At 34.9% G+C, this 24,687-nt stretch overlaps 2 protein-coding genes across 3 annotated transcripts; both read right to left on the bottom strand.

The window, feature by feature from the left end:
- Nucleotides 1-186: 186 nt before the first annotated feature.
- LOC127808809 (uncharacterized protein At4g08330, chloroplastic) lies at nt 187-15,632 on the bottom strand. Of its 2 annotated transcripts, none has more exons than XM_052347445.1 (2): nt 15,263-15,626; nt 187-1,035 (listed from the first exon to the last, which is right to left on the bottom strand). In XM_052347445.1, exons 1-2 carry the CDS (start codon nt 15,331-15,333, stop codon nt 642-644), a joined length of 465 nt encoding a protein of 154 aa, XP_052203405.1. In that variant the 5' UTR covers nt 15,334-15,626; the 3' UTR covers nt 187-641. The 2 variants fall into 2 exon arrangements, with proteins under 2 accessions (XP_052203405.1, XP_052203406.1); XM_052347446.1 differs by lacking the exon at nt 187-1,035 and adding an exon at nt 1,049-2,061 and having other exon boundaries at nt 15,263-15,632.
- Nucleotides 15,633-20,373: 4,741 nt separating this feature from the next.
- On the bottom strand, nt 20,374-21,843 carry LOC127808934 (photosystem II 22 kDa protein, chloroplastic). Its single transcript, XM_052347672.1, has 4 exons — nt 21,512-21,843; nt 21,308-21,421; nt 20,823-21,066; nt 20,374-20,734 (listed from the first exon to the last, which is right to left on the bottom strand). Exons 1-4 carry the CDS (start codon nt 21,752-21,754, stop codon nt 20,490-20,492), a joined length of 846 nt encoding a protein of 281 aa, XP_052203632.1. The 5' UTR covers nt 21,755-21,843; the 3' UTR covers nt 20,374-20,489.
- Between the last annotated feature and the right edge of the window lie 2,844 nt (nt 21,844-24,687).

Below are 24,687 nucleotides of genomic sequence, written 5' to 3'. Positions count from 1 at the left end.
AAGATTTATTAATTTCATAACAGTTTTGAGAAGGAATGGCATCAACCTGTGAAAGCACTCATTCAATTTCTTTCTGTTTTCTTGAGAGGCCATAAAATAAAGTCATGTGCACAGATAGACAGACAGATAGATATCTACTCCCAAATGCAGAGCAAATGTTCAGAACCCGAAAGAAGCACACAAGAATAAACCAAAGCAATCTCAATAAACTCGAAACAATTTGACAATCAAGTACTAGATCAGCTAGCCTGCTACTCTCCAGTTTTTCAATACCTCTTACTAAGTCACCCCCAGTTGTGCAAAACCAACATTCACACAATACTCTTATTTAGGAAATATCCAAACTGCTGCTCATTTACAGGTCAAAGCAAACTAAGAAAGGGAGAAAAAGTTGAGGACAGAGCAACATGACAAACATCTCTATACACAGCAACAGCCCCTTGGGCAATTTCTTTCACTTATCCGCATATTTGCTGAACAAATCAGAAAAAAATCTACTTTTGATTTGTATAAATAGCATGTCAAAGGATATTTCACATTTTGCAGATCCCATTGGAACAATCCAAAATTGCTGGCATAGGACAAGTGGTTTTCCACTTGAAGAGAGCACGCGCACACAAAATAATACTTGCTCCAGTACCTTAGACAGCAAGCGGCATACCAGCTTCTTCAGAGGACGGTTGTAAAGCACGGATCTTAATGTCATACTTCCTACGCACCGAGGTTTCACTTCCTGAGGCTGAATCCGATCCATCTGACACAAGGGGGTATGGTGAGGCAAGATCATCGTAAGCAGTTCCAACATGGTTACCACACTTACGGCACAGAAGTTTTGTTCTCCTACGGAACAAACCCCATGAGTTCTTGGAGATGTATGGTATGCATCGCAATTCTTCTACTTGAGAATATCTGCTCTCATCAATATAGAAAAACGATATGATCCCACTCTTTATGGATTTACCATATTTGGAACCGATCATAGATGTGTTCCGACTTGAGGAGCTGAGGTTTAATTCATATCCACAAGATCCACAGCTGCATGGAAAAGACTACTTTGTCATTGCAAGCATAAATAACCTATTCTTACAGTTTCAAAACGCTTAAAAGATTCATGATTACAAAGAACACACAAGATTAAGGGAATTGCATTGTAAAGAATCAACATGCAATGCAACCAAATAAGTTATTTCATTTCTCATTTGATATTTGTCAATTTTGTTCATTATGTCAATTACATCAAGTTGTCAACCATACGTGTCAACAAATACAGTCAGTTGCTGGTAAAGATTGGGACCAACTAGATGAGTAATGAATGAAAAGATGACTGTTTCTGAGGGTTTTCCATTCTTAGAGGAAAAATCAAAACCGGTTTCTGGGTAGGACTGAATTCTATTAGAAAACATAAGGGGCTGTTCACTTACAGAAAACTACCCCAGTTTTCCCGAAAAATTTTCCACAGGAATAGAAAATTAGGAACTGTGTTCAAATGGATTTATCAAGTTTTCCAAAGTTTTTCCAATGTTTTCCCTTGGATTGTCCCAAGATCAAACTGCCTCCTTCACAAAATCGAAAACCCACTGTCCCAAGATCTTCATCTTGCAGTCTTCTTCTTCCCTTTGCAGAAAAAGCCATCTTCTTGCAGTCTTCTTCTTCCTCTTGTAGTCGTCTTCTTCACATCCATCATCATAAAGCCGAGCGTCGCCAACCATTGTGCTTCACCTTTGCTATGTGTCACCAACCGTCACCATCCTCTCCTCTTCCTCCATCGACCTCTCCTCTTCAGATTCGCAGGTCCTTCACCACCATCATTGCAGATCCCTTGCTGTGAGCCACCAATCGACACTAGGAGTCACCAATCGTCACAGACCCTTCAGCTTCCTCCAGCAACCGTTCCTCTTCAACTTCACAGGCCTGTTGCCGCCGATCGCTGCAGATCTGTCGTCGTGAGTTGCCGACCTTTCCTCTTCAGCTTCGCCGCCGTCCGTAACCATAAGTTGCAGATCTGTCACTGCTGTCCATTGCCCATTGTTGTGAGTTGCAGATCCGTCACAGTCGCAGTTCCTTCGCCGCCGATTAAATCCAGTTATTTTCAGTTAATGTTTCCACGTAGAAAATTTCCTGATTTTGAACATGTTTTCTCGTTTTTTGAAGACTAAAACTAGTTTCATATTTGACAAAAATGAGCACGTTTTCCATTTTTTCTCTAGTTTTCTGTAGAAAAGAAAACACAGAAACAGAAATAAAAACTGGAAATGGAAAACATAAAACATTCTCCACAAGTAAACAACCCCTAAGGTTCTCTAATTCCTTATTTGTGAAACACAAGCTCCATCATAGACATTAAAAGGCCATGAGTTAAGGATAAAATGAAGCTAAGCATGATAAGATGAATCATTTTAACTTTATCACACTCAACCCCTCCAGTAAAAGAAAAGTTAGCTGGCAGAAGAGGGGGCTTTTCTAGGTATCTAATTCTCCTCCTCTTCATAATTAATCCCTTCAAAGATGATCCAATTTATGTTAGTACCATATTCAATACACATCAACACAGAAAAAGCAGGAAAATGCTTTTGGTCCCAGTGCTAAATTGTATAAGTAACTATTGATTCTTTGATGGTACTCACACATTCAGACAATGGTAGTTTGTCTCTCTTCAAATGATTGAGAACCATGGACTTGATCCAATAATAATATTCTCAATTCATAATGATGCTACCTCAGTATTAATACACTTGAAAACCCTGATTCAGAATTAGAAAATGACATCAATCCATAGTTTATCTTTCCTTTTCTTTTTTTTTTTTTTGGTTGATAGGTTACATGACTGCCGCCACTTCATAAAAAGGGCATCCCTAATGTATGAGAGGCTCCACCACCACTTCACATTAAAAAAAGAAGTTGAAACTACTTCCTAGACTACTTGAAAGAGAATGTGAAGAAAAAATGCCAGGGTGAAAACATTCTCTGAGCTCTATTCCCAAAGATGTGATATTTCTACTGAAATTCTTATCCCATAGTGTTTCAAGCATAGTAGTTGAATTGTTGAACAAACAGGTTCTCGCCCAAAAAAATGATGATATCACCGCAATTACCACATTATAGTAGCCATGGATCAATTTTCCAATTGGAAAGTGTTTCATTCTGATCAATTTCAAAATTCAGAGAACAATTTTTTTCTTTTTGGTGAGTTGTAGGAGGAGAACGGGAAAAAAAAAAATTGGTGATAGTTTTAATAAGTTCGAACCAATCCCCAAACCCTTGATTTTGGGTATGCATTTGGCCATAGTTCCTGTGGTAATCCTTCGCACTCAAGAGTTCATAGAGAAGAGAAAAACAGAAATTGAGAAATTGGGAAGAAAGAAATGTTTGACACATAATTTTCCAAAACAAAACATAAAAGTATGGCCTGAAATGTTGGGCACAACTTGCCTTACATGTCACTTAATTGGCATGTTAATTAGCGAATGAAAATGAAGAAAACAGATAATAGTACATAACACCAAATTTACACAAAAGTTCTCGAATAATTAAGAGGAAAAAACAATGGCCAAAGATAACTCTATATCAATAAAATAATGAGGTCATAATCTCTCTAAAATTGAGAAAAACAAATAATCTCTTCAGAAAGATGGCTACAAAACATCTCCCAAGTGTATACCCTAATACTTAAAAAATACAAAAAATAAAATGGATATTCTCCTTGCTTTTGCTAACACTAAAAATGGTGTATGCCGCACTTGTTTTCTTACATGAGGAATTATTTCCATCTCCAGAAACCCCATTTTGTACAGAAATCTTGGTGCTAAATGATAAGATAAATCCGCATGAATCACAGAAAATCTTCTTCAGATATTAACTTTGCCCAAAAAGGCTACCATGTTAGGCCTTTGTAGACCCTATTCGTCTACATAAACATCAACCCTTTACTTACATGTTTATTCTAGCTATGAATCTAAAAAAAGTTTTTTCCATCGTAATAACTTTCACCACCATATTAGACGGATCAATGTCTGAGTGCAATAACGGTATAACACATTCAATCCTTTAAACCCAATTCCTGGAGTAAAAATTTTATTTAAGATACCAATGTCTGTATGATCTCCAAAAATTGATTTAGAAAGCACCTGTATAACCTTTGAAGATTGATTTAGAACCTTCAAATATCTCAGCATTCACTAGACTTCTTCCTCATGCTTTCTACCTGGATTAGACAAGAACCTACACAAACTTTAACTGCATGAGCAATTTCCAGCAAGGGATATGCCATTGGATACATTCTACTTTCTAGTTAGGTGTGTAAGAACTACCTACCATGCCATCTCTTGTTTTCTTGGTAGGCCAAAATTATTATTCAATTGTCTACTGATTGGCTTAACATTGTTCATGTTGAACTACTTGATTACTTGTTCAGCATACTTCTTCAAATGACAACCACATTTCCCAGGTTCTCTTTAACCAATATTTTTTATACTGGGGTTAATTCCTTTATGTCAAAGGAACAGCTCTTTCTCAGCTTGACAATTGATTTAGCATTCTGCCCAATAATTAGCAGGCAGACATCATACAATAATAAGAAAAAACTTACAGACCAAGTGCTCTTTCCCTTTAATATTAAATCCTTTTAGCTTATATATATAAGTGCCTTACCAGTGGATAAAAGCAAGCTTTAAACTCTACTAAATTGTTAACAATCAACTCATCTAAAAGCTTAAGCTAGTAGATAGATGGTTAACTTTATCTTTTACATTATTATTTTTACCCTCAATAAATTCAATTGCTCAAGTTGAAGATTCATGCTAATCATTATTACTAAAACCATCAGAATAGATGTCATTGCCACAACTGGTAAGAAGATTCCATCAAAGACAATACATTTATTCTACTGAAAACTTTTGACAACCAATTGAACCTTGTACTTCCCTAGCTTTTCCTTGACATGCTTCCTCAACTTGAAAACTCATTTGCTCTTTAGTACCTTTTTTTCTCTTAGGAAGCTCCATATTCCTGTAAAGAATTCATCTCATCTTATATTGCTTTAATCCAATTATCTTCATCATTATGAATTTGTAACTCCTGAACATCTCAGGCCCATTTTGATGGCTTCATGCTCCTTAGTCCATCTCCTGAATTGTGGTTATATAAATTCTTGTGGAAAGGGTTTCTCCCTTACTCAGCACTTTCTTTATCAGGTAAGGTTCATCATCAACACCATTTGGAAAATCTAGATTCGAAGCTTCATCAGGTATCGTTCATCATCAACACCATTATAGTTATATAAATTTTCCAATTGGAATGATGGTTAAAAAAAAAAAGAAGAAGAATAAAGAAAAAGTATGAAATCTAAAACACAATCAATGCCAGACCTCTTAGTTTTCTTAAAATCTTCTTAAGTTCTGGCTTTCATGAAAGTAATATCTCTACTTCTAAGCATTTTATGTTCCTATGGGCCTCGCATATGTAACCAAACACTTCATCTCCATAGCCACAAAACTAGATGAACTAGCTTCGTCATCAAGTTTTCATCTCTGCTCTGCGTTACAGGTGCAAATGCCTTGCCAAATTTTCACAAATGTCAAATTTTTCCAGACCATACATTCCTTGAAATATTAAAAAGCCAAAGGAATTGGTGAAGATCTGTTGATTAGGTAGCATGAAATGAGAATAGCTTCTTCCTAAACCAGTTTAAGCAGCTTTGTAAAACATAAAAACAGTGCAATTCATTCTCCAGACAACAACATTTTTCTGTGGACTATCAGGAACTGCCACCGCATGCCAAATGTCATGAGCAGAGGGTGTTTTAAGTTGAAATCTACTCCCTAAGATTATCACTACAAAGACACTTCAATCACTTTCTAATCTCTATTCCTACCACTTTAGGAACGTTTGAAAGTGTTGAAATACCTAATATTAGCATCATCAATAATGTCACAAAATAATTGCCACCTAAGGACTCTTCATGGGACCATATACCTTGGTGTGAATCATAAGAAAATTTAATGCATTTAGTGAAGAAGCTAAATGAGACTTCATGATGCTTGCCAAACAAGCAATGCTTATAAGGGTTTAAAATAACTTTTGACAAAGTAAATAAAAGCTTTCTTTTCTAGAATACACAACCTTTTCTATCGATATTAGCAAGCCTCTTTTGCCACTAAATTTTTAAGTTTCATCTTCAACAGCATTCAAATTGTTGAGTATACTTTTATGCAAATCAATTTAACTTGCTGCTAACTTGTCCTTAAGCAACAACCAGAAAACTTCTAGTACATTTTCAATTGCCACTACCAAAATGGTTATCACATCCTTGCCAATTTAGTGCAATACCAAAATAAGTTGAGCCTTAGTTGAGGAACATGCCTCACATCTTCCAATATCATCAGACAATGATCATTTGTTTGGATGCAAACAGAACCTATTCTTACATTTTTTTATGGTGCCATGGCCTAGAGAGAGAGGGGAAAAAACTATTGCTATCTACCTTTACAATGCTAAATTTCCAAACCTTGACATTTTTTAGACCAGAAAGGTTCATAGACAACTTGATATTCAAGTAAGATTTTATGTTTTCCTTACAAATTTATTTATCAGTGTTCTAAAAAGCGCTAGGCGCTAGTCGGGCGCCAAGCTGGGGCCTAGCGCCTAGGCGGGGCCTAGGCGGAGCCTAGAAAACTGTTATTTTTTTTTATTTTTTAAATTTTATAATGTAATTTGATGTTATTTTTAATTAAATCAAAGTTGAAAAGCATTAATAATGCAACATAAACCAATAATAAAAACATCAATATACTATAAGCAAGTAGCAGATTTTTTGCAAATATTATAGAATATATATAATTAATAATAAAAATTAAATATAAATCTAATAATTATATATAAATAGAAAAGAAAATGAAATAAAATAAAAAATAAAAAACAAACCAGAAACGCAGCAAAAACGCACAACCCACAGAGAGAGAGAGAGAGAGAGGGAGAGAGAGAGGTTACGAGTAGACGGAGATGGAGCTTGCCGCGGCGGAGATGGAGCTCGACGGCGAGGACGGGGGCGGGGGCGACGACGCTGAGGCAACGAGGATGAGGAGGACGCGACAGATAAGAGGCGATGACGATGAAGCTTGGCGGCGAGGATGGAGCTGGACGCAGCAACGACGATGAGCTACTGGCGGGCCGATGAAGCTTGGCGACGTTGAGGCAGCAGCGTTGAGGTGAGAAGAGAGTGAAGAGGGGGAGACGCTAACAGGTTCGATTTATGATTTAGTAAAAAAAGCCCTAAAAAGCCCTAGGCGTGCTGGCCGACTAGGCGTCACCTGGGCCGCCTGGGCGCCCAAGCCGGACGTTTACTCGGGCCGGCGCCTAGGAGGCCCGACTAGAGCAATTTCGGGGCGGCCAGCGGCCGCCTAGCGGCTAGGCGGCGCCTAGGCGGGCGCCTAGCCCGATTTTTAGAACACTGTTATTTATCATTTGACACATGTTACTCATATTGTGATCAAGGGATATAGAAATAATGATTTGGTTAAATATTGCTCTCCTAAGAAAAAAGTAGAGCAATAGATAAGTGTTCGTGTATGTATACCTCTTGTATTAGGTGTGTGTGATAGTACAAGAGGAGAAACTATGCTTTGTATTATTGTACTACTCAAGCTTTTGGCAGAACTTTGGGAGACATTTTTTATATCCACCTTTGTGGAGAGAGTAGTTGTTTATCTAATGCAAAGATTGTGTACTTCATTATTTTCTTGATAGTGGAGAATTAATATTTGCCCGAAGGTTTTTTTGTATTCATTATGAGAGTATTTGTCACATAAATTAGGTGTTATGCACTATTATATACTTTCTTCATTTTCAATTGACTAATCGGCATATTTTTAATTCATCTTTTTCACATAAATTAGGTGTTTTTTGCTATATCTACTTTCTTCATTTTTATTCATGCACATTCGACTCACGAAGTGATATTAGAGCTAGTCAATCAGATCTAATTGGTAAGACCAGTCTAGGAAGTACGTGAATAGAAAAGGAGAACAAATTTGGTAAAGTTGACAGCAGAGTAAAACATGAGAAAGCTGCTTGCATTTAATACAACAAGAATGCAATATGGTATGGTGTAATGCCATGAAACATGCCCTAATTGACAGCCAAAAAATTGTTTTTCCGAATTGAATTTTCTATGAAAACTAATATTATTTATAAAAGAAAATTACTAAACTACTCCAAAATTATTTAACAAATTATCACTTCTTGTTCCATGTCAATATAAAATCGCTAGTTTGAATCGGCGGTTCTTTCAAAACATAAGCAAAAAAAATCTCTGGTTCAACCAAGAGTTTTTACTTGGGTTGTAATTTGCTAATTAAATTGGTTTGGATGGTAGTTTAGTTATTTTTTTATAAATAGTAGTTTTGGAAAACAAAAATCTGCTAAATTAGGACGTAAAAAGATGTGAAATTTTCAACTGCTATAGATTCACTGGTTGGTGCAATTTTTCTATTTTGAATGGATTAACAAAATCAAACATATTATCAGATTTCAAGACTGATCAATTATGATTTGAATTAGATCAACAATGATCATATCTGGAAAAAAGCTGATAAACAGAGACTACAATCATCAAATAGAGTAGCAATTATAGAATATTACTATAATGAAGAAATACTAGGCTTGAATATCTTTAAAAATAGAAATTAGATCAGTGTTTACATTCTAGATGTTTATATCAGCTATTTTTCAAATTTTGGATTTTTATTGAAATAAAACAAGTGCTAGGTCTAAAAAGAAGATCGTGATTTTCTTGGGAACATTAGCTTTGGAGGGGTGCATGTTCTTGTTTGAATGAAGAGTCCTTCATATTTGTGAAGAAAAGGGTTGTGCTACTGCTACCCAAGACAAATAATTAGAAACTTATACATGTTTTTTGAAGAAATTTTGAACGGTGGAACTAGTGTCAAAGAGGGGAAAATTAGTATACATAAGCAATATAGAAGTCAAACCATAGAATGGGTGTGATGAACATAAGTTGCAAATATGCCCGCATAATAGGCATGAGGGTACATAGAAATGTGAGGATAACCAAAACGAATTGTGTGCCAAGCTAATCAGAATGTAAATTAAAAGTGACCATGTGTTGACAATGGAACTTGGAGCAAAGAGACATAGATGAAAATGCCCATACCAGGAACAAGATAATTGTCTTTTTCTCTAGATTTAGTAGGTGTTAGAAGTCTCTAATCACGCTCTAGAATAGGAAGTAATCACGCTCTAGAATAGGAAGGAATAAGATCACAAGAGCCAACAAAGCAATAAAGTTTTAAGGGCACCTTGGCCATCTTGAGTACAGTCAGGGGCAGAGCTACGCCCGGCCAAGGGTGGGCAATTGCCCACACTGCTTTTTTAAAAAAATATTATTATATATATAATTTAATTTTTTTTCTAAAAATCGGGCAGTAGCAGCACCCAACCCAATTGCCCACCCCGTTTTTTTAAAAAATATTATTATATATATAATTTAATTTTTTTAATCTTTTTGCTAAAAATCGGGCAGTAGCAGGACCCACCCCACCCCTCACCCAACCCAGCCTCATTTTCTCCCTCTCTCTCTCTCTCTCTCTCTCTCTCTCTCTCTCACCTACTCTACTCGGAATCGGTCTGTCGGACGCCCCCATTGCCGCCGGTCACCAGGGTCTCCTCCACCTCACTCACTCGGCTACTGTCTCTATCTCTCTCCACCGTCTCTCTTTCTCCCCCGCACTGCACTGAAGCAAGAACAAGAACCCACCCTAATCCAACCACAAATCGACGTCTAATCTTCGATCCAATCGTATTTTCACCACTTTGGCCTCGATCTACAAGGAGGTAAGTCTTTTCATCACAGATCCATGATATATATGTATATATGCAGGTGTTGGGTTTGGCCGAAAATTTATGCTTAGATCTACGAAGATTCAGCCGTTGAATTTTGTTGATTTTTGGGTATGTTGGTCAATGAGGATAAGGGTGTCGGGTGGTTGCCTCTGATCGCCGAAAACGACCGACCACAATGGCCGGCGGCGACTACCAGTGAGTTGGGTTTGGTCGGAGGGGGCTGAGATTTTTCTTTTACACATTATAACATTTTAATTTAATTATAACATAATAAACAAAATTGTGGAAAACTTTACACATTAGGTCCTTAACGCGTGAGGCTGTGACTCTGTGATAGTGAAATTTTGTTTTGTTTTAACTTTCAGACAATTGTTTTCACTGAACTGGCATTTGGGCAAGGAACACGTTTGTATACAATTCATTTTGCTTTGTATTGTTAATTCTTTTGTTTTTGGTTTTTGGTTTTTATTTTCTTCTTTTTTCTTTTCAGATACAATAGTTTATAATCTCTAGAATTTTTGATTTCTAATGTTGCTAGCAAAGTTGCTTTGTTATTTAGCAAAAAATTAAGAAATTGAAATATGTAGAAATCAAATTAATGGGAATTTATGTAGAAATATGTAGAAATATAGTTTATAATCTCATGAAATCAAATTGAAATATGTAGAAATCAAATTGATTTTGACAGCCATGTCTCATAATTAAAGCAAATATCAAAGTGTGATCTTAATAATAAAATACCCTCATTGTTAATGCAACATGCTGGCGGCAATGGTGATTTGATTTGATCATCTGTCATTCAAAATAACAGTGGAATTTGCATCAAAAGTAAAAAATAAAAAATAATTTCCTCAGTGTATCTAAAATCTAAAATCTATATATATGGACAAAAACATTGATTATTCAGCGGAAACAACTTCCCCTCCAGTTGTGAACCTGAGTGTTTTATTTAATGATTTGTTGTGTTGGATTTTTGTTTTTATTTTCACTTTTCAACTTCACTCATATTTATTTATGCTCAATAAATAAACTTTGTTGACTTAGAGATTGTGTTTTTATGTTAGTCCTTCAATTACATATTTGAAATTATGCTGATTTTTTGTTCTTTTCTTAAATTTAATGTCAACAGTTATGGAGAGATTTTACAAAAGGACAACCCCATTTTCTATTGAAGAACAAAATGCTAATAGAAAGAAATCTAATGTTGCTGGGAATCAAAGTGAAACTGATATTGTTCGACAAGAAAGTAATATTTGCATAGAAAGTAATGTTACCCGGGATCAAAGTGAAATTCATGATGAGAGAGATATTCAAGTTGAAATGGATGTTAGGGGTGAAGATATTCATAATAGAATTGATGTTACTCAACTTCCTAGAGATCCTGGATTATGAATTCCAATTATAGAATATGATGTTAATGTTCGAGATGAAATTCGAAGAGCATACATACAATTAGGTCCTTGTCATCCTCGTAAGCATAAATTTCCACAGACAAAAATTGAAAAATCAACATTGAGACGTTTCCAAGCTTCTTGGGTTAATGAATTTCGTTCTTGGTTAGAATATAGCATTAAAAAAGATGCAGCATTTTGTTTCTATTGTTATCTTTTCCAACCAATTGTGGAACGAGGAGGTAGTGACACTTTTGTTGATAGGGGGTTCTCAAATTGGAAAATGAAAGAAAAACTTCAAGAGCACGTTGGAAGTCACAATAGTCCACACAATAAAGCTCGAATTAAGTTCAAAGCCTTTATAAATCAAGAGAAAGATATTCGAGTAATTTTCTTGAAGCAATCACAACAAACACGAAATGACTATCGAATTCGTTTGGGTGCATCAATAGATTGTGTTCAATTTCTTATACGACAAGGACTTTCATTTCGTGGACATGATGAATCTGAAGATTCAAATAATCAAGGGAATTTTCTCGAACTGTTGAACTTTTTAGCAGATCATAATGATGAGATCAAGGCAGTTATTTTCAAGAATGCTCCTGAAAATCTCAAACTTACATCACCTGACATTCAAAAAGATATTATAAGTGTTGCTGCTTTTGAAACAATAAATGTCATTATCAACGAGATTGGTGATGGGTTATTTTCTATTTTAGTTGATGAATCTCGTGACATTTCAGTTAAGGAACAAATGTCTAGTGTTTTGCGTTATGTGAATAAGAAGGGATGTATAGTTGAACGTTTTGTAGGTATTGAACATGTTTCGAGTACCACAGCTCTCTCGCTTAAGGATGCTATTGATAATTTGTTTTCTAGATACAAATTGAGTATATCTAGTTTGAGAGGTCAAGGTTATGATGGAGCTAGCAATATGCAAGGTGAATTTAATGGTCTCAAAGCACTTATTTTAAATGAGAACCCAAGTGCTTTTTATATTCATTGCTTTGCTCATCAACTTCAACTAGCTCTTGTAACCGTAGCAAACAAGCATGTAGAGATTGAAGCATTCTTTGACTTGGTTGATAGGGTTGTGAATGTTGTTGGAGGATCAGCTAAACGATATGATCTTCTTAGAGAAAAACAAATACTCCAAATTCTTGAAGCACTTAGTCATGGTGAAATATCAAGTGGACGAGGCCTTAATCAACAAACTACTCTTAAGCATTCCGGTGATACACGTTGGGGCTCTCATTATGGTTCTTTATTGAACTTGATTCATATGTTTTCACCTACAATTGATGTCCTTGAAATTATTGCTAATGATGTTCCAAGTTCTGGAAAAAGAGGTGAAGCACATAATTTGTTGAGTTTAATAATAACATTTGACTTTGCATTTAGTCTACATCTCATGAAAAAGATTTTAGGAATGTCAAATGAATTGTCAAAGGCACTACAAAAGAAATATCAAGATATTGCTAATGCCATGAGATTAGTGAAAATTTGTAAAGAACAGCTTCAAGCAATGAGGGACAATGGATGGGATTCTTTTTTGGAAACAGTTTATTCTTGCTATCAGAAGCATAGTATTAATGTTCCCAACATGGATGATATTTATAAACCTCCAGGTCGTTCACGACGTAACACTCCAAAAATGACAAATTTGCATCACTTACGGGTAGATTTCTTTTATGCAGTCATTGATATGCAACTTCAAGAGTTGAATGATCGTTTTTCTGAGGTAAATAGTGAATTGTGCCTTTGTGTAGCATGCTTGTGTCCAGATGATTCATTCTCTGTTTTTGATAAGAAGAAGTTAATTTGACTTGGTGAGTATTATCCTAAAGATTTTTCACCAATAGATCTCTTGGCGCTTGATGATATATTTGAAACATATATTATTGATGTGCGTACTGATAAGAATTTTGAAGGACTATAGGGCCTTAGTGATCTTACACAGAAGTTGATAGCGACGAAGAAAAATGATGTATATCCATTAATTTACAAACTTTTAACACTAGCATTAATTCTTCCTGTTGCTATTGCTACAGTAAAAATAGTATTTTCTGCCATGAAGCTTGTCAAGATTCGGCTGTGCAATCGAATTAGAGATCAATGGTTAAATGATAGTTTGATTGTGTATATTGAAAAATATATATTTAATGAAATTGATAATGATGTTATTATGCAGCGTTATCAAAATATGAAAACGCGTCGAGAACAATTGTAATAATTTATTGATATATTTTTTTTAATATTATATTATTTTAAATTTTTATGTATTTTTTAATTTTTGCCTATGCTGCTAAAATTTCCTGGCTCCGCCCCTGAGTACAGTAATGTGAGAATCTCACTCAATAGGTGCAAACGTTCATAGACCATCTAAAGGCACTTAATTAACAGAGTATATGCATTTTATTTTGTAAGCACAAGATGAAAAAAAAAATTCAGATAAATAGAGTACGAGTATAACAATTTAGAGGTGCAGGTTAGACAAAGGCACTCATCCCAATAGACAGATGCAGGCACCTTGGTTTGAAGGTATATGATAAAACAGTGCTAGACAGGATAGACAAATGCATTAGATAATGGTGAAATACCACAATGAAGGGGAATGGGTTATACAGGTGAAAATGGAACACCATATGATTCCACCCACTTGAGGTTGAGAGGGTGGATGATGGGTAAAGTCCACCCTGTGTAGGTCAACCACGCCATACTAAACAACCATCAATGGACAAAAGTTTACTTTTAATTATGTGAACTTTTATGCAGATATGGAGCCCCTCTTGAATGCAAACCATGTAGGTTCCAAAACAGATTTTGGCAAACATTTTTCAAATAAAATCCCAATGCAAGATACGAATTTGACCTTGTACCTTCATACTAATGCATCCAGAGTGCAGTGAGGGTGTGGCCGAGATTGAAGAAAGAATAGTGAGAAAAGAACAAGGCCAGAAAAAAAAATGTGATAAACAGCAGAGAGCAAAAAGTGGGTGTACTTTAGGGGCTTTAGTATTAATGTCAACTTATTGAGGTATTTTTGAAGTGGGTTAGTTATATAATTTTATCTCACTATAAAGGAATTTTCTCCCCCACCTGCAGACATTAACAGGTCGTGATGCACATTGCACCATGCAAATATTTTGAGGCATCTTTTTCATCTTTAATGTGAGGATGAATAGTAATATTATTTTCTGGATATATTTCTGCTATTCTCATAGGATCACAGTTGAAATACCAACACGAGAAAGTAAGAAGATTCTAAAATTGAGATATGGAGCAAATAAGCCACTGTCAATTGATTCTCAATCAGATAGCACGAAAACTGCTATAGATTGATGTTCCAATGAAATGCAAAATGCAATTGACAGGGATTGCAAGAATCCTAGAATGAGCGGAAGGATGAAGAAGATACAATCAACAAAGAGTAGAAAGTGGTGGATCTTATTCTTGAAGTATTGGATCGCAATTCTTTCGTTCAACCTAAACCTCACTCAAATCAACTAATCAATGTTATTAAGGTAGCACTAGCATTACAAAGCACCTTCTTGCTATTCTCCCGGGAAACTAAACAAAAAAGAAACAATATTTATACAGAGCTATAGTACAACAAAGTCATCGGACTATACACCAATTGCAATTTTTGTAAATTGCAATTCTGAGCAATTTAATCATAAAAATTAGCTTACTACCGAGACAATTTAATCAAGCATTCTAATAACATTTTTAGATGTTTAATCAACCATCCAACGTTATATGTACTTATATAACATCACTGTATCCAGTTAGCTCATTACCAATGTGCTCCAGCAGGAGATCAAAAATTGTGCTCTAACTGGCTAAGATTCACAATTACGGGCATATGCAGAAATTGAAGTTCAGATTCTTGTTTCTGATTTCATTAAAATTCACACACAACCCATCAAAAATGTAACAGACAAACAGACATACGTACATATATATAGATAGATATGCACAAATAAACCCATCGTCAATACAGGGAAAGTGATTACCTGTAATTGACATCTCTCCGAGAAGAAGAAAAGGGGTGGTACCCATTTCGGGGTGACTTCCGAGACTCCATTCTCGCAGGCTCAACCACCACCCTGGGTGGCGCTAAACGCCGGCTGCGGCCTCGGCGGCGGCGGAGGAGGAGGAGGAGGAAGAAAAATGTATAAAGATTGAGCCTTTATGTACGTATCTACATATATATCATGATATATGACCAAATTTGGCAGATTGAATTGCCGAATCGGAATGGTAAATGTTGCATAGCAGAATCCGCGAGAGAGAAGGAGAGGAAAGAGGAACGGAGATGAAAAAGTTGGGACAAATAAGGCGGTGTCTGGGGCCTGGGAAATGAGACCGATGCAATGCCGTGTCTCTTTCGCTCTTCCTTCGTGTTCTATGACGTCGTCCAAACAAGGCTCTGTAAAAGTTTTGGCTAAATTGTACTTAAACCCCTACTGGATTATACCATTTGAATGCAAATGTATATTTTTTTGTAATTTAAAAATAATTTTAATTTTTTGCATGTACACTCCATTATGAATTTTGTCACTTGGCATGATGGTTTTTGCACAACCTTCGATATTCATGCCCTCAATTATGTCAAAAGAGATAAATCGCAAGTCAAGTTTTTGGTTCTTGCGCAAAATGATAATCGAATTTACAACTCAATAAATTAACACCAGTATATTGCTCATCTGACCACTTAATCTATGTCTTGGGAGTATGAATTCCGTCACTTAACCCTTAATTAAAATAAATTCTAGGATAAATTATACTTTTAACATTCTTAAAAGTTAATTAACAGATAAAAATTTCTGAAAATGACAAATACCTCATTTAATTTTACAACTCTACACTTTTTATCTCCTACAATTGTTTCACAAATATTAAAAATTTTAATATAACAAAAATACTCTTGTATTTTTTCTCTATCTCTTTTTTTTTCTCATCGTATGGCCAATTAGTCAAAATATGACTATGTGTCGATCTCTTTTCCTTTAATTTGGCTATAGCAATGGTTTAGTCTTAGTTGAACTAAATAGAAATAAAGAAATAGATTGATAAATTATTAGATTATAGCCAATTGTTGGATAAATGAATAAAACAATATAGAAAAACAAAAGAAAGTAATAAGATATTTTTAATGTATTAATAATTTTAACAACGATAAAGAAAAAGTGCGATTAAAGTTGTAAAATCATTTATATATTATTGTTATTTCTTAAATGTCATAGGTGTCTCTATCTTGTTTGCCAAATCTTAGGGTATCGAGTGTAATTTATCTTAAAATTTATATTAATTAAAAACTAAGTTGAATTTAAGTCAAATTTAATCAAATTAAACAAAAAAAAAAGAAAATATATATATAAAGTTGATAAAACCCTCGTTGTCGTCCACTTGATAGGTTGCATTGCGCTTTGGAAATCTAAGAATAAAAGGAAGTCAGCAAGACTTTTTGGCAACAAAGTTTGTAATTAGTTTTTGATTAATAAAATTTAATTTAGTTAGGTAATATTTTTTAATTAAAATATAGACAGAATAATGTAAGATATAAAAAACATTCAAAAAAATTTCTGTATCTGGCAACCATTAAAAAAGAAGTCATGTGATTTCTTATTCAATATTTTTCAAATATGGTTATCTCTTTTATTTCAAGATAAGCATATTTTGAACCTTATAGATAAATAAAATAACACATATCTTCCGATACATTCTAAAAAATTTAACAAATAGTTTGATAAAAATCTTGAAATACTTTTCAGATTTATTTTGATCATTTCATATCTTAATTTAAAAAATATTTCAACCTTATCTTAATTATTTTAACAAATACTATGTCAGTAGTTAAAGTAACAAAGTTTGTAATAGAATGAGTGTTCATGTAAAAAAAAAAAAATAATAAACCAAGAAAATCTCCATAATTATTTGAAAATCATAAAGGGTGTGCATACAAATAGCATAAACCACGTGGATCTCAGTGCAATTTACTCAAAAGTTTTGCTCAAGTAGTCGGATTAATTACAATCAGGCCGTCAACTTTTATATTTGCATGTCAGCCCACTATGCCTCTGAAAGTGACATGCAGGCCCCCTCGCCCATTATTTCACGTTGACTGCCGACTAAATTAAGTGTCTGGAGTCGCATCCACGTGTGGCATAAAATATGGGTTTTATAAAATTTTAAGGGTTTAAATGTAATTAAATCTAAATAATTGGGGGTTAAATTATTATAAAAAACAAAAAGTTATATGGATTACAATTGTCATTGCCCAGCGAAAAGAATTATAAAAAATATTTATATTAAGGGATTATAAATTTAATGTCACAATTTAACTTTATACGATCAATCAATCACGACTTGAGTTACTTCTTTTATCTCTTAAATATTTGTTTAATATGAATAGTCAATGTAATAATAAAAAATAAGAATTTTCAAAATTTTGTTCTGAGTGTTGAGGTTAAGGTATCGGGTTGAAATACTACATTCATATATTATTTTGATAGTTGTTTATTATATGATTTAATAGTTAATTTTTTTTCTTTCAAGGATGCAATCAAATCGAGCCAAACCAAATTTTATTGAGCTCAAGCTCTACTTAGCAAATCTAAACTCGAGTTTGAGTTCAACTTGTGCCTGAAAGTTCGGCTCGGGCTCAATTTGTCAAAAGGTTGACGAGGCGAGCTAAAGTTCGAGCTCGTGCAAATTAGCTTGAGCTCAAGCTTGGGATCGACAAGCTTTTGGTGAGCCAGAACACACGCTTGAGCTTGATGTTTAAAAAAATCTAATAATCTGATATGCAAATAATTAACAAATGTAACTTTAAATTGAATTCAATACTCAACAAATCCTAATAGTAAATTAGGTATTAATTGATTAATTTTCAAGTCATAACATATCTTATTGTCAATACATTTTAATGAAAAAAGTGTATTAAAGTTTTCCATTTAGTTTCTCATCATCAAAACATTCTTAAAATCAAACTCAACAAAATTTAATGATATTATTATAATAATTTAAAGTTCAATAAATTTATGTTAAATAATATTTTTTATAAAATTATGAATAAATTTATTAATATATTTATAAACAAGTTTATTCACGAACAATTCGTGAATTTCTAATCAAACTTGCTTGTAAATCTCTAATCGAAACAGCTCACCAGCTAACGAATCAAAATTTATTGAGTTCAAACTCAATTTATTTACAAATCGAGTTTTAAAATTAGAATTAAACTTAATTCATTTACCTCAATAGACAAAATTGAATGAACTTTTATTGAGTTGAACGTCGAACTGCTCGCGAACAACTTGATTCATTCGTGACCCTATTCTCTTTCAAGCAGTGATTGTGTTAATCTTAAGGGTATAATCAAATAAATTTTGATGATAATAAAACTTATTCTTCTTTATTTTCAATTCACCTTCTAAGAAACAAAATAAATTATTTTAGTTAATCTTTAAAATCGTCATGATAAAGTGGATCACTACTTCAAAATAAAAATTTCTTAACAATTTGTCAAAAAAACTTCTATCTGATCAGCCAAAATAGATCATTTAGTCAACCAAACCTTCAATCAACAAGTTCTACACTTAGAAAATTTTATATAGTTGACCAAAGTTTGATAAATGGTCTACGAAATAGGTGAATGGATAACTAAAACTAACTATTATTTGTTCTTTTTGCTAGTCTAATTGACCAAATGACTTTGATATGATTTTCAAGTTTCTTTAGCATTTCAATTTAATTGACTAAAGATTAGGTTTAATCAATCAAACATCTCCAATATAATTTGGAACATTTTATCAAAATTGGTTTAGTCAACCTAAGTCTTCTAAAATTGATTTTGATTCTTCTCAAAAGGTTGTTTAGCAAACCAAAGTTTCACTTTGGTCAATCACATACTATCAAAAATTTAAAAGTTATCTTTAAAGAATATGTTATCTACCATATTTCATTACTTATCCATAATACATTATTTGATCAAACATGATTGTCACTTTTTCTTAAAAAGACTATTTTTTGTCTGCCTATTCTAAGCCTATTTTTCTTAGGAAAAATACTATTTATACTTCTTAACTTACATTTTAAACTATACAGTATAGTTAAAATGATAAAAATATCTCTTATCCAAAATAGTGAGGTGACGTGAGATAATGAGGCAAAATAGTGAGGTGCAAGAAATATTTCAATCATTTGCGTGTGTGTGTAACTCTTGATGTACAAGTAACATGATCGTTCACTTAAATGATCTTAGATGGTCTCAAACTTTGTGTATTTAATAGATCTATAATGTCAATTAAACATAAACTACCACATCATATCACGTGAAAGTGTATGTCATAAATTTTATTTTTTATATTTTTTAAATAGATATTGTTACAAGTTTTTTCTAGACCATACTATATGGGCTGGGAACGGTCTAGTGGATCAGCTCAATCATTTGAAGTTCCCGGATTAAGGACATCAGGCGAGGTCACAGGTCTCCTCGACTAAATTCAAATCGCGAAATGTCTTAAGCTGCGAGATATACCGTCAAACTATTCAACTCGCATCATGAAGTGATAGTGAATTTATCGAAAATGGTTAGAGAAAAAGTCAATCTTCCTAATCTAAGACAAATCAGATCCCTACAAATGCGGAACCCATTCTTGATTAGGTGACGTTGATAAGGAAATATTATTTTCATAATATTATCCTTTCATTTTGAATTTTATTCAAATTGTAAACACCCCATACTATAAATAGGGGTTGAAAACTATTATACGGGGATGAATAATAATATACTATTACTCTGTCGAAATAACCAGAAGGACAATCGTATACTAGATATCGTTCTGGCCGAACCATATAAAAACTTCTTTGCTTACTTCCTCTTCCTTTCTTTTTCCTTAAAATCATGTTTACTTTCTCAGTGTGGACAAACGAATCACGGTCGATTGATTCCCAATGTTAACAGATATAGATATATAATGTTAATTAAACACTTAAATATGTAATGTTATATTATCAATCATCAATCTTTATCTTTACCGGAGATAAATAGGATTAATCGAAATAGACTAATTATAACATGCATTTTATGGGAAGCAAAGGTTACTACTCAGTCTGCTCCTAGCGAGGTTAAGAGTATTACTGGATATAACAGAAGAGAGGGATTACAGCAGGAAATTAAAGATTGTTGCGAAACATTCCCAAACCATTCAATTGCATTAAATTATAATAATTTATTCATTCTTCGCCTTCATCCGTGACAAACTTCCCGGTACCAGGATTCAACGCGGCGATGAAGAAGAAGGCGACGTTGAACAGCACAAGCGGTTCGATGTCGCTGATGGGGACGCCGGTCTCGATGTTCAGCTGCGCCAGAGCTCCTTTTCCGGTGATGATCTCTCCGATTATGGAGAACGCGATGCCCAGCTGAGCCAGCCGCCCCACGAACAGCTCGTTGGCTTTCGTGAATCCGAACAGCGGGCCTGCCATTCCCAGCAAACAAAAATCAATTTCAACAGATCCAAATCGAAATCGATGGGCGGATTGCTTGTTGCATTGTTAGTTTGTTACCTCCTTCTTTGAGGCCTAATGAGGACCGGAATCCTTTGCCGGGAGGGATGACGGCCTTGTCGAGGCCAGTGGGGGATTCGTCGACGAATTTGCCTCTGTCGCCGAGGGCTCCTATGGCTCCGAGGAGGGTGAAGAGGATGAAGAAGAGAAGCAGAGGCTCAGCTTCGTAAATGGGGATTCCGGTTTCCAGATTCAGCTGTGCTAGGATTCCTTTTCCGGTTATGGCTTCTCCCAGCAGCGAAGCCTGCAAATTAATATCATCCGTAACCATTGCTTGAATTCTGTGTGGCATAAGTGTGTGTGTATTGCAAATCATTAAAATATAATTGACCAAAGTATAAAGAAATGAAGATATCCTACACATAGCATAACGGGGCTCGAACAGGAACACGAGACCCAAAAGCCCGATTTGAGAGAGAGAGAGAGAGAGAGAAACAGAGCAAAACTTTTGAGGAGGGCAATTAAGGAGGCCAGAAAATACTCACAGCGAAGCCGAGCATGGCGACGCGGCCGACGAACAGCTCATTCTGCTTGGTGAATCCAATCCCCCCAGAGGTCCCAAATAGGCCATCTTCAACCTTCGGCTTTGGCGTCGCAACCTGCATGTAGCAGCATCATCTTACAATTAATTAAACAACGAAAACCCACATGAAAAAAGACCCAAAAGAACTGATTTGATGAGATGAAACCTTCTTGGGAGGAGCTGCTTTGGCCTTTGATTTGAAGAGAGCAATGGTGGGGCTTGAATTGTAATGAACGGATGAAGAAGAAGAAGAAGAAGATGATGATGATGATGAAGGAGAAGAAGAAGAAAGCGGTGGCAATAAGAAATGAGAGAAATAAGGCTTTGGCCTCAGCCTCTCAATCAATGGCAGTTGTTGTCTCTTCAAATCCACTGTACTGGAAGTGAGCAACATGGCTTGAGCAGCCATGGCCGGACCTTAACTAACGGCTTAATTTGATTCTCGTCTTCCCTCTACCAGCTGCTGCTGCCGCTACTGCCGCTGTGCTTGCTGCTTTGTTGTGTTATATAAACAGATAGGGAGGTTTTATTTCTGTGTATGAGAAAATTCGATGAATCTTAGGAAAAAAGAAAAAATGAGGATAGAATCGCAGGGGCTTGATGGGCAGATAGGCGACCACGTTTCATGGTTTGTATTTCATGGTTCCCAGATAACGTACTCGCTATTAATTTCTTCAAAATTACAGACATATTACACCCACCCACACACATGCATACACGTGTTTGTTTCTATATACATATAGGAAATGATACTTTTTTACAGATTTTTTAGGACTGTGTGTAACAATAATGTAGCGGTGGCCATGATATTTTTAAAAAAAATGTTATTGATATATTATGGTATATATTTTGTATTATATAATGATATTTTAATGTCTAAAATACCCTTATTTAAGACGTTGAGCGCAGTGAGACGAGAGATATTTATGTCATTTATGTATATTATGTAGCTCAAGATGTACATAAATGATGTACAAATAACATGACTATTTTTTAGGATAAAAGACACACATATGACTAAACTTTATTTTTATTTTTAATTTGCTTACTAACCTTCAATTTGTGAATTAATCCTAATCACAAGGGTGGAGGAGGCCCACATTCTGACCATGTAATGAGAACGAATAAGAGATCGTCACATGGCAAGATCTCCAGGTCGAGGTCAAAGTCGTTGGAAGCACAAGCTCCCTCCAAACCTTGAAGCTCACTCGGAGAAGGATTGATTTGGATGCGACATGGATAGAATCTACATGAGTCAATCAATGATCACCTGTAACAAAGTGGCGATGGCTGCGGCTTTTTCCTTGGGAAATCTCGAGGATTGCAGGGGATAATCTGTAGAAGGGCTAGGTCTTCGACGAGTGGTAGAAGATGTTGAAGATGTGGAGGTAACAATGAAGAAACACGGGAGCACCCCGATTGAGGTGGAGCTTTTGGGAAAGACCGCGAAGAAAGTCGACAGACACAGAGAGTGGGTTGGTGGGGCTAGGAAGGATGAGGTCTTGAACGACAACCACTTTGAGGAGGTTCTTGTACTTGTCCATGAGTTTCTCAAAAGTAAGGTCTCTAGCTTTGGAGGCTACATATTGAGATGATGTTGTTTTGGAAAGGAAGGCGATGGCCATTAGAGGAGCTTTCATGGGCAATTAGGCGGGATTTTCTTAACGAAGTGGGTTGCCAATGATGCATATTCAAGTAGGGTTAAGCCCCCTGGTTTAAGGGACGAAATGAGAGATCTAGAGAGAAAGAGAGATCGTTTGGCGTCGAAAAAATAGGTGAAGCAATCCCCATTTGCCATGTGGTGACTTTCTATTTGCTCTAATTACATGGTCAGAATGTGGGTTACCTCTAGTCTTATGATTAGGATTAGGACCGTGCTATTTGTATAGAAGGCCTTTTACAAGTAGGTTTATAGGTAAGTTGAAAAATACTATTTTGTCCCTTTCTTTTTTATTTCAATGACTATTTTTCCCATTTCTCTCCCCTCATCTCCCCCCCTCTTTCTTTTCTTTCCTTCCCATTCAGCATTGCCCGCCACCTCGCAATCTCAGCTCGCTGCTCGCCAACGCCCTCGATTGTCTTGCTTGTCGCCGCCTCGCCTCTCTTTTACCTAACTACCGTTGCGAGAGGCGAGACGGCCAGGCGAGGATGTAGCAGTTGACAGTCGGTCAAGCGAGAGGCGAGGTAGAGGTAACAGCAAGGGCGAGGCAGAGACAACAACGAGATGAAGGGTGTGAGAGGCAGTGTTGAAGGAGAGGGAGAGAAAGATAAGAGAAGAGAATATTGCGAATTTATCATGATAAATCTTCAATTTATCGCAAGAATATCATTCTATAAACTCTCATGTAAAAGTGATTTTGTACAAATAACATTATCCTTTGGATTAATCAAGGCTACCTCAGCACCATGTTGTCAACTTGGGCAAAGGCTTTGATAGAAAATTCTAAATGAGACCACATTGTGAAGAAAATTAAAAATTGACGATTCATCTACAACAAATAGAAAGTTGGTGAACAAATTAGAAATAAGTACAAAGTTTAGTGATCCCGAGGAAGATTTTAAATCCAAATTCACATAACAAAGTGCTTAATTTGTGACATGGGTGATTAAAAAAATTGAGATTTGAAACTCTAATAAAAATCTAATAATAATAGGCAAAAATGATATTTATGTCTTTGAATTTTTAAGTTTTTTTTCTTGTAAAATTTTAAATTTTTCATGATTTCAAATGTATTCCTAAACTTTGGGCAAAAATATGTTTTTGCCCTATTAAATTTGTCTATCAGAGTACTTGGATTGTCACTTAACGCACTTTATCGTTGTGCCTCATTAGAACTATTTTATTATGACATTTCTTTAAAATGTGTTTTAAAATAGTATTTTATAAATCACTTAGATTTGTCTACTAGAACACTTAATTATTGTACCTCATTATACTTATTGTATTGGGGCATGACTTTAGATTGTGTCTTAAAATAGTATTTTAGAGAATACCTTGTAAAAAATGTCCTAAAAAAGATGTCTCAACAAATCACTTTTATTATAATGATATATTTATACTTCTGAACTTTTATATTTTTTTTCTTGTGTAATTTTAAATCTTTTGTAATTCTAAATGTACCTCTAAATTTTATAAAATCATTCATTTGAATACCTAATTAACAAGTGAAGTTTAGGATTCTACAAAAATATATATATAAATTAAACGGTATAAATATACTTTTAATCAATAATAATATGTGACAGGGAAATGCATATAGCATACATGAAGATGAGACTTGATGATCGATCAATTGTGTTGGAAGGTTGTGTTTGGGTCTGATTGCAGCCAAACTGAGCTAT

This window comes from Diospyros lotus, chromosome 8, assembly GCF_014633365.1.
Source record: "Diospyros lotus cultivar Yz01 chromosome 8, ASM1463336v1, whole genome shotgun sequence".
Taxonomy (NCBI): domain Eukaryota; kingdom Viridiplantae; phylum Streptophyta; class Magnoliopsida; order Ericales; family Ebenaceae; genus Diospyros; species Diospyros lotus.
This window is presented reverse-complemented; position numbering and strand designations above follow the sequence as displayed.